A 20,816-nucleotide genomic window follows, 5' to 3' on the forward strand; every position below is an offset into this window, starting at 1 on the left:
CACCTCGTTGTGCAGAAGACAGGAGCCGTGCTACTTAGCCACATGTTCTCATCCTAGCAAGAGCAAATAACCTGCATACAGAATGGTTCTCGATGCTTCACCTGTCGGAGTCTGGACAGCAGATTCCCAAAGTTCACCTAACCTTCAAAATGTTTCTTTTACAGACGTCAAGATGTTATTAGAGCAGGTGACATAAATACACATAAAAGTTTACATGTATCTCAAGGAATAAGTTTAGTAACTAACAGGCATAAGTTCTACTCCTATGTTGTATGATATAATTTTTTCTTGTTTTCCAATGGGCTACAATGTAAATGCTTCAAAGGCAGACACAATCTGCTATTTTTCTCTCTCACTGAACTGAACACAGAAAGCTCAACAGTTCTGAGGTGTTGGTCACAGTGGCCATGACCACCTATTCGGAGGGACCCTGGCTCAATCTCATCACACATCACATGGTCATTAAACACACAGAATGCCCCTCCAAAAAATGAAAGACCGTTTTATAGGTCGATGAGTGCATATGCTCAAAATCTTACTTGTTATTACACACTTGTTATTAATCACTTTATGCTTGATATTTGAAGGTTTTGAGGAAAAAAATGTTACAGCCATCATTTCATCATCTTACACATCACCTAGAACTTGTCACTATAGCAACCTCTATATGCCTCTAAATATAGGGGACTCGTATGTCCGTGTGATACCCTAAAATGCAAGACCTAAATGCGCTGCCAAAATGCACCCCTACAGCATTCCCAATGTTCTTTGGTGACTTTCAGAGACAAACTAACAGTCTAATGCATGATGGAATAATTCAACATCTGGTTTCATGGTTTATGTTTTATTTTGCATTTTTAAATGTATCACTGGGTAAATTATTCCTTCGGTTTTCTTAACCCTCTCAAGTTTTCACCCCAATAACAAAAGATACCAATGAGAAATCAAATGGAACATTTATTCCAGTAAAAGAGAAATGAAATTGTCTTTTTTGATCCTGGCATGAGATCCAAGGTTCAAAACAGACGACACCCAAAAGGGAGCCTGTAACATCACTCTAGAGGTAGCCCACATAAGCACAATTCATATGTTGTCTTGTTGGTTGTTTGAGTTTTTCTTAATGCGAGTAACATCTCTTATTGAAAATGTTCAAATCTATTTCTAATAAGTAAAATCAACATTCTGAATTATACTAAGAAAAACCCTAAAATACTGAAAATATCCTAAATATTGATTCATAGTATCAATTAAAATAATTTTTTTATTGTCAGCTAATTCATGATCCCTTTAAGACATGATGTAAAAAAGTTAATGGAAAATAGCCCTTAAGAATACACACAAAAGTAGAAATAGATTCTAAGTAGAAGAATTCAATGTTTTTACTGTTTTTATCTGTATTAATAATTCTATAACAAACATGATTTTTATAATTTGATAAGGTAGCCTTGGTTTTTAAACATGGGCTATCATAGAAGAAAATTCAATTTTTCAAAATGATTAATGCCAACAGTGAGTAAGGCACTGTGTGTCCCTGGTGGTAAGAAAAATGAAAATATAGGAGCATCCAGCGGCTCAGTCAGTTAAATGTCTGGCTCTTGATTTCAGCTCAGGTCATAATCTCAGAGTAGTGGGATCAAGCCCTGTGTCAGGCTTCACACTAGTTGTAAAGTCTGCTTGAGATTCTCGCTCATCCTCTTTTCTTCCCCCACCTCTCTCTCTCTCAAAAAAATATTTTTTTAAAAAAAGAAAGAAAAGTGAAAATATAAATAAAACAGAATGTCTCCTTCTAAAGGCTTTAACCTCTGGTAGGAATCACGGTTAGCGGGGAGAATAACTACCCCTATAATTTACTCCTCACCCACTGGAGAAGACACTTCATGGCTATTTCTAATCTTTACTCGGACTTCACAGGTTGGAAGTTATCCCAATTTTGCACATAAGGAACCTGAGGCTCAGGGCAGGAAACTGCACCCCAGACACAGCTTCCATGTGTCCGGAGTGTGCCCTCTGCACTCCATCCTCTTTACCAGACGGTCAGACTGAGAGCAAGGAACACATACGCCAAACAAACAATATATTTTCCAAAGAGTTACTTGACACTAAAGTCTGAGAGAATGTTGTCTGAGCTCAGGGGGCATCTCCCCAAACACCCATGGTTGCTTTCCCAGCAAAGTGCAGACGAGCTGGTTGCTGAGCATTCCAGGGGATGGAATTCAAGATAAGAAAATTGATGACACTGATGTTAATGAGAGAGAGACAAGAGGAACAGCCAAGTGTCCGACTTGCAACTGGAAAACACTTTCATTAAAATACTGCAAACGGGGGCGCCTGGGTGGCTCCGTGGGTTAAGCCTCTGCCTTCAGCATGGGTGATGACCTCAGGGTCCTGGGATCGAGTCCCACATCGGACTCTCTGCGCAGCGGGGAGCCTGCTCCCCAACCCCCCGCCTGCCTCTCTGCCTACTTGTGATCTCTGTCTCTCTGTCAAATAAATAAATGAAACCTTTTTTTTTAAATACTGCAAATGCTGTTTTAAACACAGATATGTTGCACTTTTCAAGAACGTGCAAACGCATTTTCTTGATCAAGTTTTTTGAGATACATAAACCTATAAATAAGTAAAAGAATTATTGACTGGGTTAATGAAGTACAGAGAAGTAAACTTACTGAGGGGTACTTCGCAAGTTTACAGGAGAACTAGGACAGGAATACAGTGCTTACGTGTGGCCACGTGCCCATCTGCATGCTGCAGGTGCATCCACTTCTACATGGCTGAGCACACATCTGCACGTGACATGTGTATTCGTAGATGGTACTGTAGCTCATGTGTGCGCCCCACCCCAGGTGCTGTGAGGATTCTTTTACAATTCAGTTATCTCGGAGAGCATAAATAAAAATCGTAACATTGAGCACATTTCATACATGTTATCTCTATCCTGGAAGTTGATTTTGCTATAAGTAAACCATCAAACTTCACGGGAAGAAACTGAGCTCTGCTTCTCTTCAGCGTTGTCCCGAGGTACATGTGGAGGAAGTGGTGGACGCAGCATTCTACTGAAGGTAGAATTCTACATAAAGGATCTCATTCTACATGAAGGATCTCATGTCAGATCCTGGCTGGTTTTCCATGCTGGTTTTGATTAAGTAACCTTCCCAAATACTAGCATTTCTGGCTCAAGTTTTCCATGGAGGGACAGGAGTCTACGTGAACTAAGGAATAAGTAAATAAAGTCTTGCATACTCAGACAAAAATCATCACGGTCACTTAATCATCCAACAAATAACAGTGAGACCTTTTTTTAAGTAGGCTCTGCTCCCAGCACGGAGCCCAGCATGGGGTTTGAACTCACAACCTGAGATCAAGACCTGAGCTGAGATCAAGAGTCGGAAGTTTAATTGACTGAGCCACCCCTCCCCAGGTGCCCCAATAGTGAGACTTTGATTCTGCAAGGGACAGAGATACTGCCAGGAGGACAGGACCGTAGAGATGAACGTGTCCCTGCCTGCCACGTGGGGCCAGCCGTCCAGACAGAGCCACACCTTCCTGGGGGGCTATGAGGGTCACAGCTCTGGGGAGCCTGTGTTCCTCCTGTGACCCCACGTGTTGACACATCCATCCTCAGCCCAAGGGCCAGGGCCCAAAGGTGCAGGTTTTAGGGCTTCCTGGAAAGCCCAAGTAAGCATCCGCGGGTGCCTGCTTGTGGCTGGCTTCTGGAGGGTGCTCTGTAACACACGACTCAAGGGGAGGCTTGGCCCTCCTGCTTTCCATCTGTCTGCCCTTCCGGGGGATCTGCCCGCCTATCTGAAATGTCTTAACCATGTTTCCTTCCCTCTGAGTTTGCCTCCTCTCCGCGGGAGCAGAGCTACGGTGCATGACGGCGAAGTAGAGGTCGTATTCCTGAAAAAGCGCCCGGCGAGATTTTGGAACCCACTGATTCTCCTGTGAGGTCTGTCTTCAGAACACAAAACACAAGAATTACAGAATGTGTTGATACAAACCTTCCTGTCACTATCTTCACAAGGACTTTCATCTTCTTTTTCCTATTATTAAAAAAATACAGTAATCACCTATCTGCAAGAAGGACCGTGTGGAACACACCCATCCCCCGCCCCCACCGTCCTCCCTCACTCTCCTGCCGAACCTTCAGGGCTTCCTGTCCGGCTCTGACCCGCCTGGTCCCTCCCCTTTCCCTGCCCGGTGCGCCAGGCTCCACCTCTCCTCTGCTGAGTCGTTCTCACGCCCTTCTCGGTAAGTACCTGCTGCAGAACAGGACACACCACATTCTCGGCTGCCCGGGGGGTTCACGCTGAGGGCCCCACCTTCAGACCCGCGTGCAGGTCCCACTTCCCGCTTCCCTCGCAGCCCCGACATCAGCCGCCAAGGACGCCTCCCTTGTTTCTGCTTCGTGTGACTCATGTGTATGTCGGTGGGCTTTTCCCCTCGGACGGTTCTCAAGCCCCCAATTCAGCGACAACAGTGTGCCGTGAACACCTGGCTAGAAAGTACACACTTCGTCCTGATTAGTTCACGTGTCTGAGCTCTTCAGATGCGTTAACGTTGGTGTCGCACTTTAAGGGGACAATACTACCGACATGTCAGAGGTCATCTACAGAACTGACGTGTGTAACGCGTTCTGAGGATGAAGAAGTGTCCGATGAAAGCCTGGCTCTAGTTTTACTTCCGCTCCCGATGTCATCCCCGTCTGTGCCAGAAACGTGCATCATGACCAAACAAACCCTTGTCCACACTCCCTGGGCCCGAAGAGAGCTGCTCTGACCCGACACCGACACAGACAGAGCTCCTCCCGCCCCACACCTTCCTCACAGCTGCAGAGAGGGGCTGGGGGAAGCGGCAACGAGGACCCCGCGCTCGATGCACCCCGAGATTCTGCTCAGGACAATACGGTGTTTGCACACAGACAGTGCCGATGGCTGCACACCACTGCAGAGAGCCTTCATACCACTGAATGGTACTCTTAAAAATGGTCAAAATGGCAAGTGCTATATTTTTTACATACACATATTTTCCTACAAAAAAAAATTGGGGGGGAGGAGTCAAGATGGCGGAGAAGTAGCAGGCTGAGACGACATCGGGTAGCAGGAGATCAGCTAGATAGCTTATCTAACCATTGTGAACACCTACAAATCCAACGGGAAATCGAAGAGAAGAAGAGCAACAATTCCAGAAACAGAAAATCGATCACTTTCTGAAAGGTAGGACCTGCGGAGAAGTGAATCCAAAGCGACGGGAAGATAGACCCCGGGGGGAGGGGCCAGCTCCCAGGAAGCGGTGGAGCAATGGAGCACAAAATCGGGACTTTTAAAAGTCGGCTCCACTGGGAGACATCGCTCCAGAGGCTAAACTGGGGGGAAACCCAGGCGGGGTCAGCATAACCCCAGGTCCCGCGGGGTCATGGAAGGACTGGGGGTGTCTGAGGGCCGCAGAGCTCGCAGGTATTAGAGCAGGGAAGCCGGCTACAGTGACAGAGCTGAGGAGCGAGCTCTCAGCCCGGGGTTACCTTGTGCCGGGCGCAGGCTGGGTGGGCTCGGAGCGCGGCCGGAGGCCACGGAGATGGAAGCGACCCGGCGCTTTTCTCCAGGTTCCAGCAATTGACTGCTTTCCTCAAGGCACGACCACAAGCCAGGGAGGCGGGGCGGTTGGGCGCTTTGCTCTGAGAGCGCACTGAGGAGCAGGACCCCAAGCTCTCGGCTCCTCCGGGCCGGAGACTGGGCAGCCGCCATCTTCATTCCCGTCCTCCGGACTCTACGGAAAGCGCTCAGGGAACAAAAGCTCCCTAAAGCAAACCCGAGCGGATTCCTTAGCCCAGCCCCTGGCAAGGGCGGTGCAATTCCGCCTGCGGCAAAGACACTTGAGAATCACTACAACAGGCCCCTCCCCCAGAAGATCAACAAGAAACCCATCCAAAACCAACTTCGCTCACCAAGAACAGCAGAATTCCACAGCAGGAGAAAGCAAATCTTATCTGGACAAAATGACAAGGCGGAAAAACTCACCTCAAAAAAAAAGAACAAGAGGCCGTACCGAAGGCTGGAGACCTAATCAATACGGACATAGGTAACATGACAGATCTAGAGTTCAGAATGACGATTCTCAAGATTCTAGCCGGGCTCGAAAAAGGCATAGAAGATATTAGAGAAACCCTCTCCGGAGAGATAAAAGCCCTTTCTGGAGAAATAAAAGAACTAAAATCTAACCAAGTTGAAATCAAAAAAGCTATTCATGAGGTGCAATAAAAAATGGAAGCTCTCACTGCCAGGATAAATGAGGCAGAAGAAAGAATTAGTGACATAGAAGACCAAATGACAGAGAATAAAGAAGCTGAGCAAAAGAGAGACAAACAAATACTGGACCACGAGGAGAGAATTCGAGAGATAAGCGACACCATAAGATGACACAACATTAGAATAATTGGGATTCCAGAAGAAGAAGAAAGAGAGAGGGGAGCAGAAGGTATATTGGAGACAATTATTGGAGAGAATTTCCCTAATATGGCAAAGGGAACAAACATCAAAATCCAGGAAATGCTAAGAACGCCCCTCAAAATCAATAAAAATAGGTCCACACCTCGTCACCTGATAGTAAAATTTACAAGTCTTAGCGACAAAGAGAAAATCCTGAAAGCAGCCTGGGAAAAGAAGTCTGTAACATACAAGGGTAAAAACATTAGATTGGCAGCAGACCTATCCACAGAGACCTGGCAGGACAGAAAGAACTGGCATGATATATTCAGAGCACTAAACGAGAAAAACATGCAGCCAAGAATACTATATCCGGCTAAGCTATAATTGAAAATAGAAGGAGAGATAAAGAGCTTCCAGGACAAACAAAAGCTGAAAGAATTTGCAAACACCAAACCAGCTCTACAGGAAATATTGAAAGGGGTCCTCTAAGCAAAGAGAGACCCTAAAAGGAGTAGATCAGAAAGAAACAGAGACAATATACAGGAACAGTCACCTTACAGGCAATACAATGGCACTAAATTCATATCTCTCAATAGTTACCCTGAATGTTAATGGGCTAAATGCCCCAATCAAAAGACACAGGGTATCAGAATGGATAAAAAAACAAAACCCATCCATATGCTGCCTACAAGAAACTCATTTTAGACCCGAAGACACCTCCAGATTTAAAGTGAGGGGGTGGAAAACAATGTACCATGCTAATGGACATCAGAAGAAAGCTGGGGTGGCAATCCTTATATCAGATCAATTAGATTTTAAGCCAAAGACTATAATAAGAGATGAGGAAGGACACTATATCATACTCAAAGGGTCTGTCCAACAAGAAGATCTAACAATCTTAAATATCTATGCCCCTAACATGGGAGCAGCCAACTATATAAACCAATTAATAACAAAATCAAAGAAATACATCGACAGTAATACAATAATAGCAGGGGACTTTAACACTCCCCTCACTGAAATGGACAGATCATCTAAGCAAAAGATCAACAAGGAAATAAAGGCCTTAAATGACACACTGGACCAGATGGACATCACAGATATATTCAGAACATTCCATCCCAAAGCAACAGAATATACATTCTTCTCTAGTGCACATGGAACATTCTCCAGAATAGACCACATCCTGGGGCATAAATCAGGTCTCAATCGGTACCAAAAGATCGAGATCATTCCCTGCATATTTTCAGACCAAAATGCTCTGAAGCTCGAACTCAATCACAAGAGGAAATTTGGAAAGAACCCAAATACATGGAGACTAAACAGCATCCTTCTAAAAAATGAATGGGTCAACCGGGAAATTAAAGAAGAATTGAAAAAATTCATGGAAACAAATGATAATGAAAACACAACAGTTCAAAATCTGTGGGACACAACAAAGGCAGTCCTGAGAGCAAAATATAGCGGTGCAAGCCTTTCTCAAGAAACAAGAAAGGTCTCAAATACACAACCTAACCCTACACCTAAAGGAGCTGGAGAGAGAACAACAAAGAAAGCCTAAACCCAGCAGGAGAAGAGAAATCATAAAGATCAGAGCAGAAATCAATGAAATAGAAACTAAAAAAACAACAGAACAAATCAACAAAACTAGGAGCTGGTTCTTTGAAAGAATTAATAAGATTGATAAGCCCCTGGCCAGACTTATCAAAAAGAAAAGAGAAAGGACCCAAATAAATAAAATCATGAATGAAAGAGGAGAGATCACAACCAACACCAAAGAAATACAAACAATTATAAGAACATACTACGAGCAACTCTATGGCAACAAATTTGACAATCTGGAAGAAATGGATACATTTCTAGAGATGTATAAACTACCACAACTGAACCAGGAAGACATAGATAACCTGAACAGACCCATAACCAGTAAGGAGATTGAAACAGTCATCAAAAATCTCCAAACAAACAAAAGTCCAGGACCAGACGGCTTCCCAGGGGAATTCTACCAAACATTTAAAGAAGAATTAATTCCTATTCTCCTGAAACTGTTCCAAAAAATAGAAATGGAAGGAAAACTTCCAAACTCATTCTATGAGGCCAGCATCACCTTGACCCCAAAACCAGTCAAGGATCCCACCAAAAAAGAGAATTACAGACCAATATCCTTGATGAACACAGATGCGAAAATTCTCACCAAAATACTGGCCAATAGGATCCAACAGTACATTAAAAGGATTATTCACCACGACCAAGTGGGATTTATTCCAGGGCTGCAAGTTTGGTTCAACATCCGCAAATCCATCAATGTGATACAATACATTAATAAAAGAAAGAGTAAGAACCATATGATACTCTCAATAGATGCTGAAAAAGCATTTGACAAAGTGCAGCATCCCTTCGTGATTAAAACTCTTCAAAGTGTAGGGATAGAAGGCACATACCTCAATATTATCAAAGCCATCTATGAAAAACCCACCGCAACTATCATTCTCAATGGAGAAAAACTGAAAGCTTTTCCGCTAAGGTCAGGAACACGGCAGGGATGTCCGTTATCACCACTGCTGTTCAACATAGTACTAGAAGTCCTAGCCTCAGCAATCAGACAACAAAAAGAAATTAAAGGCATCCAAATTGGCAAAGAAGAAGTCAAACTCTCACTCTTTGCAGATGATATGATACTATATGTGGAAAACCCAAAAGGCTCCACTCCGAAACTGCTAGAACTTATACAGGAATTCAGTAAAGTGTCAGGATATAAAGTCAATGCACAGAAATCAGTCACATTCCTTTACACTAACAACAAGACAGAAGAAAGAGAAATTGAGGAGTCAGTCCCATTTACAATCGCACCCAAAACCATAAGATACCTAGGAATAAATCTAACCAAAGAGGCAAAGAATCTATACTCAGAAAACTATAAAGAACTCATGAAAGAAATTGAGGAAGACACAAAGAAATGGAAAAATATTCCATGCTCATGGATTGGAAGAACAAATATTCTGAAAATGTCTATGCTACCTAAAGCAATCTACACATTTAATGCAATCCCTATCAAAATCCCATCCATTTTTTTAAAGAAATAGAACAAATAATCCTAAAATTTATATGGAACCAGAAAAGACCTCGAATAGCCAAAGGAATATTGAAAAAGAAAGCCAAAGTCGGTGGCATCACAATTCCAGACTTCAAGCTCTATTACAAAGCTGTCATCGTCAAGACACTATGGTACTGGCACAAAAACAGACATATAGATCAATGGAACAGAATAGAGAGCCCAGAAATAGACCCTCAACTCTATGGTCAACTAATCTTCGACAAAGCAGGAAAGAATATCCAGTGGAAAAAAGACAGCCTCTTCAACAAATGGTGCTGGGAAAATTGGACAGCCACATGCAGAAAAATGAAATTGGACTATTTCCTTACACCACACACGAAAATAGACTCAAAATGGATGAAGGACCTCAATGTGCGAAAGGAATCTATCAAAATCCTTGAGGACAATGCAGGCAGCAACCTCTTTGACCTCAACCGCAGCAACTTCTTCCTAGGAACATCACCAAAGGCAACAGAAGCAAGGGCAAAAATGAACTATTGGGATTTCATCAAGATCAAAAGCTTTTGCACAGCAAAGGAAACAGTTAACAAAACCAAAGACAACTGACAGAAGGGGAGAAGATATTTGCAAACAACATATCAGATAAAGGGCTAGTATCCAAAATCTATAAAGAGCTTATCAAACTCAACACCCAAAGAACAAATAATCCAATCAAGAAATGGGCAGAGGACATGAACAGACATTTCTGCAAAGAAGACATCCAGATGGCCAACAGACACATGAAAAAATGCTCCACATCACTCGGCATCAGGGAAATACAAATCAAAACCACAATGAGATACCACCTCACACCAGTCAGAATGGCTAAAATTAACAAGTGAAGAAATGACAGATGCTGGCGAGGATGCGGAGAGAGGGGAACCCTCCTACACTGCTGGTGGGAATGCAAGCTGGTGCAACCACTCTGGAAAACAGTGTGGAGGTTCCTCAAAAAACTGAAAATAGAGCTACCCTATGACCCAGCAATTGCACTCCTGGGTATATATCCTAAAGATACAAACGTGGTGCTCCGAAGGGGCACGTGCACCCGAATGTTTATAGCAGCAATGTTCACAATAGCCAATCTATGGAAAGAACCTAGATGTCCATCAACAGATGAATGGATAAAGAAGAGGTGGTATATATACACAATGGAATACTATGCAGCCATCAAATGACATGAAATCTTGCCATTTGCGACGACGTGGATGGAACTAGAGGGTATCATGCTTAGCGAAATAAGTCAATCGGAGAAAGACAACTATCATATGATCTCTTTGATATGAGGAAGTGGAGATGCAATGCGGGGGTTGGGGGGAGGTAGGAAAAGAAAAAATGAAAAGATGGGATTGGGAGGGAGACAAACCAGAAAAGACTCAATCTCAAGAAACAGACTGAGGGTTGCGGGGCGGGGGGGGGAGCGGGAGAGGGTGGTGGGGAAATGGACATTGGGGAGGGTATGTGCTATGATGAGTGCTGTGAAATGTGTAAACCTGAAGATTCACAGACCTGTACCCCTGGGGATAAAAATACATTATATGTTTATTAAAATAAAAAAATTTAAAAAAAAATTTAATAAAAAAAAACCTTTAAAAATAATAATAAAAGCCAAAAGGTAGAAATGGAAAAAAAAATTGGATAACGGAAACTCTTATGATCAAACAACAGAAATCTATATTTTAAAAATTATGTGCACAATAATATGCTGTCTTACAACTTTGCAAGGTCACTTTCATTTTACCCCAGGATGACAGACTTAAATTTAAGCACTGTAGCCACAGGAGCTCAGAGCAAATCCACGAATGGTCACGAGACCCCTGCTGCGTAAATGCGCCGTCCCGGACATGGTGAAGGACACGTGATGCCAAGCCTCAGGCTCAACCCCCACCCAAGGACTCCACAGCGGGCGCAGGAGAGACAACTGGCCTTTCGGCCAGGAAACGTTCACTAGATGTCGTTTCTTTACTATTACTACCAGCTGCTACATAACATGCTTGCTCTCTTTCCGATCCCTCAAAAACACGGGCTAGATTTCAGGGCCAAGAACCTTCAGCTCCATGAGGCGTTTCATGCCAATAAGGAAAAGACAGCAGGGAAGTTCTGTCCGGATCACGCAGGAAGCAAAGATGGCACCGTGGGGACGCCAGAGCGGTGAGGCTCTTCTGGCCGTGAGTAGCGCGACGCCGGCCGCGACACCTGCCATCGCTGGGAACGGACCGTGGAGCCCGGCACGGGAAACAGCTCTGCTGAGAAATTAGGCACGACCAGCATATGGTTCACTACACAGGAGGAAACACAGCCTCGATCGTTCACAACCGAATTCAAATCCAAGTTCCCCCACTTCCTAACTACAGGGTGGTGGCAGGTGACGCACGTTCTCGCCCATCTCCTTGCTTCTGGGTCTACAAAGCTGGGCGCGGACGCCTGGTGAAGCGTGCGCGTGAGGCGAGGCAGGCCCCAGCAGCAGGGACGAGCGCAGCGCCCAGCAGAGCAAACGCTCAGCAAACGGGGAGGCTGCTCTCCCCAGAGCCCCCCTGCCCACCGCACGTCATCAGTGTCCGGACAAGAGAGAACGGGGCCTCCACCGAGCCGTGTCACCATCTTTCCCTAGATGCTGAGGTGGCAAACCCAGACGGTTAAAAACCAGGCGCTTGGGGTTGCGATTATCCCGATAATGCATTAAGAAAGACGCTTTGATTCACTCAAAGAAATTAAACCTACTGATCGATGCCAAGTCACTAATACACACGGAAACTCCCAGAGGCCCCAGCAGATTCACACAGCGAGTCAATAAGGCACCATGACAAACTTCAGTGGCCAGACCACACCAGGGACTCCGGCTGCCGCACAAGTCACTGTCATCACGATGCCTGTGTCCTCTTCCTGCCGAAATACGGCCATGGGTTACTCCACGCCTGAGCACACGGGTGCCCCTCTCGTGTCACTGTTCCCCGTGCTCCAGGACAGACGCTCAGAACACACTCTCACTCCGACACCACGGCGACGAAATATTCTCTTTCCTCCTCATCTCCAAGTCCTCCCAATCACGTGTGCATTCACTGAAAACCACTCCCAAATCAAAACAACAGGAGGGAGGGAAGGAGAATTGTTTGAAATGCATTCCCTGCGACCGTCTGTTTTACACCATAACCCCCACCGATGTTGAAAACCCAAGCAAACTTCCTCCCCCCAAGTGCCCTCCCCAAGGTGGGCAAGAAGCGGGCGACAGCCCCGCGTAGCCCCAGCCCCTCCCACCCACGCTCCGGGCTCGCTTCGCTCTGTTCCTAAATGCGGAGCAAGTTTACGAGTGGAAAAGGAACGGCTCACAAGGCTGCTGCGTCCCCAAGTTTCGTTACAGTTCGGGAGGCTTCAGCGTTACAGGAGACTCACACTTGATACCCCAGACTTATCACCCAACCTCCCGCCTGGCGCCAAACAGTTTAAAACAAGAGGGACGCCTGGACGGCTCCGTCTGGCGAGCGTCTGATTCCTGATCTCAGCTCAGGTCATGACCTCAGGGTCCTGGTCAGCGGGGAGCCTGGTTCTCCCTCCCCCTCTGCCCATCCCCCTGCTCGTGCACTTCTGTCCCTCTCCCAAAAAGGAAATTATAACTATCTGTGGTGGATATGTTAATTAGCTTGAATTGCCAAATATTCTGCAAATTAAAAAATTAAGATGTTTTCCCAGTACACATACTTCAGACAGACCCGTCGCCTCATCCCAGAGGTTGTGCACCCCAGGAACGTGCTTCCTGCCTGGAAGGCGCAGCTCAGCGTCTGGGGGAGGACGGAGCCGACGCAGACACCACGCAGCCCGGGTCCGCGGGGCTGGCTCGTGCCGCCTTCCGTGGAGCGTGCGCCCCGCGTCCCTGCTTCCCCGGCGACACCAGCTACTACACAACACCAGCGCCCCCAAAGCGGAACGTCCGTGGCATCCGCAGACGCCTGCGCACCTGCACCCCTGCTGCTACTCCCCTCCCGACGCTCCCTCTAAAAATACACCTTGAAAGTTGCTGGGAAAACGGGTTTTCAGTCTGTGACTGGAAGCACAGTAAGAGGTAATTGGGACCAGCAGAGGAGCCATTAAAACTACTCACATGATTTCCGGCACCCGAGAGACCGGATCTAAGGGACAGCCTGTGTGGGAAACACGCGAGGTTTCTAACTCCGTGCTGATCCGTGTTCTGGAAAGCGGTGGGCTCTCTGATTCCTTCTTCACCAAACGTGAGCTCCACCCAACATGCTAAAAGGATAAGGAGGCGCCTTCCACCCACAGCACCAAATACAAAATAAAGTAGAATTAGCTCACCTTGTGGCCTTCAAAATCAGGGCAGCTAGGAAGGGTCTCTTCATCTTCCTCGACTATCTCCGCGGGTGTCTGGAGAGAAAACACACGGCGGCTTTAGTGGCAGTCGAGTGACGTCAAACCCCGTGAAAGGAGCAAAGGGGGTGGAGAGCGGAGCTCTGTGGACCACTTCTGTGGACGGAGCTGGAAGCGTGGCTGGTTCTTCCCCCCTCCCTGACCTGCATTTTCATCTTTGCTCCACTTACGAAATGCTAACCTACTGAACGAAGTCGTCGGGGACATCGTTAAGGAGAAACATTCGAAGCCCCTTTCGTGTCCACAGGAGTGGATTATCCCTCCAGGTGCCTCTTGTCGTGGGTAGCGAATGCCTGTGATCCTCCGTGTGCCGCTGGGACCCCAGTCAGAGCCCCCCTTCCGGTGTTCAAGCCTGGCCCTCCACAGCCCGGGCGGTCCCGCTCCTCACACGGTGGGCCACCTCACGCCCGTGTGCATCACGTCCCAGGTTTTGTGACTTGTCGGCAAAAAGCGGTGAGCTGTGCTTAACCGCTGCCCTGGGTACTCTCCACGAGGGGAAAGCCACGTGGTCCTGTGGCTAAGAAAGAAAGGGTCCCTCAGAGCGACTTCACTGTATTTCTGTGCCCGTCAGAGTAGGCGCGCCCCATGTCCACTGCGGGCTGGCGAGGGGGTCCCCTGCTCATCCGTCACCCAGGACGCCAGACTGGTAGAGACGTCAACTCCTTGCATTTCCTTGGCTTTGGAGGCAGAGGGACAGTGTGGCTGTCAACGGCTCTGCCCGGACGTGCGGCTCACGACAGCCACCCCCCTGTCATCAGTGAAGGCTGCGAAGCCGCACCTGAGTTCAAGTGGGTGGAGAAGGATGCTCCCACCAAGCGACCACGGCTGGTGCCTGTGAAGAGACCTAAGGACCCCACAGCTCCTGCCAGCTGCCCCTTGAAGGTGCAAAACCGAGTCTGGGGCTGTGTAGACGTGTGGTCTAGATGGGCCCCCTAGCCCGGACCTCGGCTGTCCAAACGTTCCAAAAACTCAGAGACTGTATGAGCACTGCCGTCCTGCGGTCCACACGGAAAAGTAACCGTGATGTAGGGACCGCTCCAAGTGCAGGAAGAAAGAAACGTGACAAGCACATTCTCTCAAAGGGTCGCCGATGCCAACGCTTGCTTCGTTCATTTATTCAGCAACATACGCAGAATGATGTGTCCCGCAGTCCTGACCCACGACGGTGACGGAGAACGCAAACCAGCGTGGCCCCCGAGAAGCTCAGCCACACGGGGAGACTAACGTTAAGTCACACAATTAAGTATAAAACCTCAACTGTGATATGCTTTGTAAGAGGGACTCGGGGAGCTAAATGGGCTGCCACGGGCCTTAACAACACGGGAGACCACGGAACATTTCCTCTGCTGTGCCTACAACTTGAAATATGAGGGATGAAATCGTTAATATATAAGAGGATGAAAAAGAATATTGCAGACAAAGGGGAGGGCGTGTGGCGGTCTGTGGCGCGCTGAGACTGAGGGGGACGGGGGGTCGTCGGCCTGTGAGCGGTCACGGTAATCTAGCCAGGGACGGTGGTAGTCACAGCCGGCGGGATGGTGCTGAGACAGAGAGGGTGGGCGCTTCCAGACTCATTCAGGAGGTAAAACTTGCAGGTGTTGAGGTGGTCTGGGTGCAGAAGGGTTGAAGCAGTCAGTCTCGGGAACATCTCTGAGTTTGTTTTTGCCTGACTGGATGGACGCGTGTCACACAGCCACTGAGACAGGGAGAGAGCAGCGTGTGCGGACGGTGTGGAAGGACAGCCGTGCAATCCCGCTGTGGTGAATTAGTGTCTCAGAACATCTAGCAGGGGATGTCAGCTCCTGGGGTGTGTCTCTCTGGATGTGCGTGTGTCTGGATGCAGTGTGTATAGATGCATGTGTGTGTCTACACGTGTGTGTCTGTGTGTACATCTGGACCCCAGAAAAGAGACCTGCAGAGACACTGCCGCCATAGTGATGGAGAGTTCTGTCTGGGAGATCTAGAGCCAGAGCAGTCACTGGCCTGACCTGACCCGGGTAGACCTCCAGCATTCCGTGCCAAACAGAGGGCCGCAGGTCTGCCGAGAAGAATGAGAACAGGCCCCCGGCTGGCTCACTTGGGAGAGCACGGGATTCTTGATCTCAAGGCTGTGAGTCTGAGCCCCATGTTAGGTGGAGAGATGACTTAAAAAATAAACTCTCTAGGGGCGCCTGGGGGGCTCCGTGGGTGAAGCCTCTGCCTTCGGCTCAGGTTCTGATCTCAGGGTCCTGGGATCGAGCCCCTCATCGGGCTCTCTGCTCAGCGGGGAGTGTGCGCTCTCTCTCTCTCTCTCTCTAGCTCTCACTCTCTCTCAAATAAATAAATGAAAATTTTTTTAAAAAATTAAATAAACTCTTGAGAAAAAAGGAATGAGAGTTGAGTGGCCAGACAGGTGGACGGAAGGAAAACGCGGAGCCGGGCGGGTCTCGGAGGGAAAGGGAGCGGCCGGACACATCGGCTGCAGGGGAAAGGTCCGGTGCAGTGAGAACGGAGAAGTGCGGGGGATTTGGGGCATGAGGTCGAGAGATGTTTCATATCATTGTAGACAGAAGCCAGGAGGGGCCGAGGAGAGGGGACGGACGGGATGGACGTAGTTGGGGGAGGAGAGACCCTCCCTCCAAGGACTGGGAGAGACGGACTTGCCAAGGGAGGGATGGTTCTGGTTGTAACCGGCTGGTTCCGGCCTGTGTACCATCCAGCCAGGAGGACGCGAGTGAAGTGACAGGGTCGACCCACCCAGCAGAGGGGAACAAATAACAGACGGCTCCAGACTGTGGAGGGGCTCTGAGGGGACAGCGTCCGGGGCGGGCGAAGGTCGGGGGACGGGCAGTCCCATCACGAAGACCGGAGATGCGTGCCCAGACCCTGGAGCTGCCCACCTCCCACCCGGTCCGCGCCCCGTTCCTCGCGAAGACCGCAGGCCTGTCTCGGGCGCCAGACACACGATTCCGGAGGGCGCGCGCCCCTTTCCAGACACCAGACGCGGATGCTGGCTGCGCTCTGCTAGCAAAGCCCCATTCCTCTCCCAGCTCGCGACGCGGCCGAGGCAGACACGTGGCGTCGGCTTCGGGAGGGCCCCTGGGAAGGACTCTCCTCACTCCTTGAGAAAGGCATGGGGAGAGAAAGTCTCTCCCTTCTTCTCGTCAGCTTTCATGTGTCTCAACGTGCCGCCCAGAGCAGAGCCAAGTGTCTTGAGACCGTGAGGAAACAAGCCTGAGGCCAGAAGTCAGTGTGGGGCGGGGGGCGGGCAGGGCGATGCCGGGAACCGGGTCCCGGTGGCTCCCCGGAGCTGCTGAGCCGGGCGACCCTGCAAGCTCCCGTTACACCAGCGGCCTCCGGACTCGTGTCCCATGGCCTGACATGCGTGCCTTGTGTGTAAGCCGCTTCTCTGTAGGTTTCTCTTCTGTCCAGCTAGAAGCATCCTAACAGATGCAGATTACGCTTTCTACTGTGTTCATTAAAGCGAGCACCCCGGGACTGTTGTGAGCTGACTCCCAGTTTGTCCATGCTCCCAAAAGTGCCAAAGCTTCAAAGCTCCCTTACGTCCTTTCTCATGAAACAACGCAGAGAGGACACAAATGTGGACTGACCTTCTCCTAATCAGTCCAGACTATTTTGGTTTTACTTCCGTTACTGTCTCATTCTTAGCTCTTTCTCTAGAGTGAAATGAGTTCAAGTTCAGGGGCACTGCGCCGGTGGCCACGGGAAGTCTAAGTGCAGGCGCCTTCCCTGCGCACCGCTCCTGGGGGCTCTGAAAATGACTGCGATTCAGTAGATGTGAGGACGGGACCCAGTCCTCGTCATTTCAGTTGGTCCACCCTTCCCGAGCTCGGACGGGACCTGCCTGGCCTCTGTCGGGGCAAGACGGGCTGACGGTACTCTAGAAGGACAGAACTGGTGAGAATGCGAACCCTCCCCCTGGAAAAAAAATCAAAGGTCGGAGTCCTGAACTAAACAGAGCCCACCATTATAGGCACTTTTCTGTCCTTTCAGAGAGTTTACAAAAATAAATGTAACTTAAAGCTGTCAGGAGACATGGCTTTTGTGAAAAATGTGTACTCTAAATCAAGTAGAATTTCAACATCGATGTTTTAATATCTGGGTGCCGGGTTTGTGCAGACCGTGAAGAAGCATTTCCTGAACTGGGGTTCATAACTCAGGACTCCGAAAGGAAGGCTCGTGTAAAACCTGCCTTTCCTGGAAAATCAAAGCTGATAGAGCGTCGTCGCTCTTTTAAACCCTCACTGGAGACCCGTGACAGAAATGTTGGCAGGGGACAGAGCATGCGCTATTAAGCCACAGGAAAACAAAAAACGTTGAAAATAAATTGTAATATCTTAGAAACAAAAACTCCAAAGGAGACAATGTAACACAAGAAAAAGGAAAATGTGAGTAAAGATAACTATAACCCGGGTCCAGACATACGGCCTCAGCAAAACCCTTCGTAACATCCAGAGCGTCCCTCCCTGCTCCTCCCGTTCTACTTCCCACGTGCTACGCCCTCCATCTTGGTCAGGAGCCACTTGGTTCAGGGTTTAGTGACGTTGAAGCTTTAGCCATGATGACACATGTAAGCGAGGTCACACGGTTAAGTGAGAAGAGCATGTCTGACTTGGAATCTCGATGTCATTTCTCTCGTGAGCCAAAGACGGACATCAACGGAATTCTGTGGTCTCGACGCCAAGTTGAGAAAAGCTCAAGGATGAGCTTCCACCACCAGCAACCCTGGGTGTACGAAGGAGCCACCCAACACGGCAGGAGGAAGAGAATGTACAGACGCCGATCACGCACGTCCCCATTGGGAGAAAACGGAGAGACAGAAGGTGGAGGTTAGAAACACTGGCGTGTGTCGCTGGAAGTATATATCGATCTTTGGGAGTGAATCACAAAGAAAACGACTGGAAGACAGACCACAAAAAATGGGAGCATTTTAGGAATCAGAACACAGGTCAAAACACAAAATTAACAGTCGTCTTGGTCGGTCAGCGAGAGCAATGCTCAGGGCCGCCATGGCCCCTCGCCGCTGAGTTTCTGACACTCCCTGCCCCACGTTCTGACTCCCCCAACCTCCCCTCTCTGCACAGCAGCAAGAGGTTCTCCAACCGACTTCCAAGCACAGGGAAGTTTCTAGGCCTGGGGCACAGGACAGCCCGAAGGCGACGCAGTGGGAGTCTTGTTCACCTCAAAGAGCGGACACTCCACTCGCCTGGCGGGAGCAGAGGACAGCCCCGCTCTGTTCGTCAGAACTTGAACTTGGTGCCTTCACTCAGCGGTGGGAGCTCAGCGACGTGCAGGCATGTTCCCGTGGTAAAGAGAGCGGCCGCCAGCGTGAGTTTGCCCCTCGCCGATGTTCCCGCCTTCTGCTGACCATGGGTACCGTCGACTTCTCAGGGGCACTCGCCCTAAAACTATCCCCTCGGGTTTGCAGGATGCCCGATTCCGGAGGTTCCCCTCACCAGTCCAGGCTTGACTCTAAATTCATAAATTGACTACTTGGGATGTTACATTTTGTAACACTGTATCTTTACAGTGATACTAAAATGAAGACAAGGCGATGACACAAGCGTAAGAAATAACATTGCGACATGGTCGGGCTCGCCCACAAGGTTACAGCCAGTCACTCGAAACATGAGCAAAGAAGTGCGGGTTATTACAAAAGCCAACACCAAATAGTAATCAAATAGTCTTATACTAAGGCCAGACCCTCCTCCATGAATGGACTGGGGAGTCCTAAGGGCATCAGTATAAGTAAGCATCACCCACTCCTCTCGCAAGGAAACCAGTAACCCCAACACGTACCAGAGCTCACCCAGCACAGCCACACAGAACTAAGACAAACACGCGGTTCCCCGGGCCTGTGGGCCACTGTGATGCGGACCCCCGCCCAGGCCAGGGCTGCCCGTAGTGGAGCATCCATCCGCTGGGTGAGGACCCGCCCGGGGAACCCACCAAACCACATCGTGCTCTCTGGCCCCACAATACCACCTTCTTCCCACCCTGGGAGAAAAGCAGTCCTTGGACACTGCACGCTGGCAGGCCTACAGTGTGTTTCATGGGGATCCTAGAAGGAAAATCATTCCTGGGAAAGGAAATGCGAGTTGACCTAAAAGCTTAAACATTACTTTAATTTGGGAACTTCTCTGAAACACTGAATACACTAACACACACTGTGGTTCCCCGAGGGACAGATGGGAAAGGCAGCACTTCCCAAGCCTAACTGACAACAGGGACCTTGTTTTCAAAGAGGCAGAGCTCAGTCTGGGGACGTGGTCCATCTCCAAGAACCAGACTTCACCTCAGCCTGCTGTGCCTTGCATCCATTTATCCAATCCCCCGGAATTTTCTTGCATTTATTCAATGGGACTGAAGAAGCTTGTGCTGAGCCCCTGCTGGGTGTCAGGAAATGGCACAGCGGGTGGCGAGAAGACCTCCCAGGTGAGCTGTGCCCCCCACCCCTCACTCAGCAACTCCAGCCCCTCATCTCCAGCCCTGACAGGTGCAGCAGGTCTGTGTCTCTGCTCGCACACTACACACACACACACACACACACACACACACACACGCCATGGTGCTGACCTAACCCCCACTGCTCAAGTCTTAATGCCCACTGATGCAGCCGTAGCTGGGAGTCCCGTTGTCTCCTTGTCCTCCAAAGCCGCAGAACTTGGTCCCCTGAGAGCTACGATGCGGCTCAGTGCGCTGAGACCTCAGCCATCCCGGGCGCGCAGAAGGACGGTCAGACGGAGAGCAGCACGACAGCGCTTCTTTCTGACACCCCCTACCCGCCCCGGCCTCTCCTCTCTCTGACCACCTCTCCGGCCTTCCTGACTCCCCTCCGCGAAGCCTCTCCTTCTGGCTAGGACACGTCCTTCTGGGGACCCCCTTCACCACACAGCCTAGAAAACAATGGAAATCAGACA

The 20,816-nt window shown here is 48.9% G+C and overlaps 1 protein-coding gene across 1 annotated transcript in view; it reads right to left on the bottom strand.

The window, feature by feature from the left end:
• The window catches only part of DCDC2C (doublecortin domain containing 2C), a gene marked incomplete at both ends in the record, with an annotated part of 87,482 nt that overhangs the window by 12,632 nt on the left and 54,034 nt on the right, over positions 1-20,816 (bottom strand). Inside the window, one exon of the mRNA XM_080813701.1 lies at positions 13,825-13,893. Within this exon, the coding sequence (XP_080669827.1) occupies positions 13,825-13,893 (69 nt within the window). The remainder of the gene's footprint in view (positions 1-13,824; positions 13,894-20,816) is intronic.

Source organism: Martes martes (genome assembly GCF_963455335.1).
Source record: "Martes martes genome assembly, chromosome: 9".
Lineage (NCBI taxonomy): Eukaryota > Metazoa > Chordata > Mammalia > Carnivora > Mustelidae > Martes > Martes martes.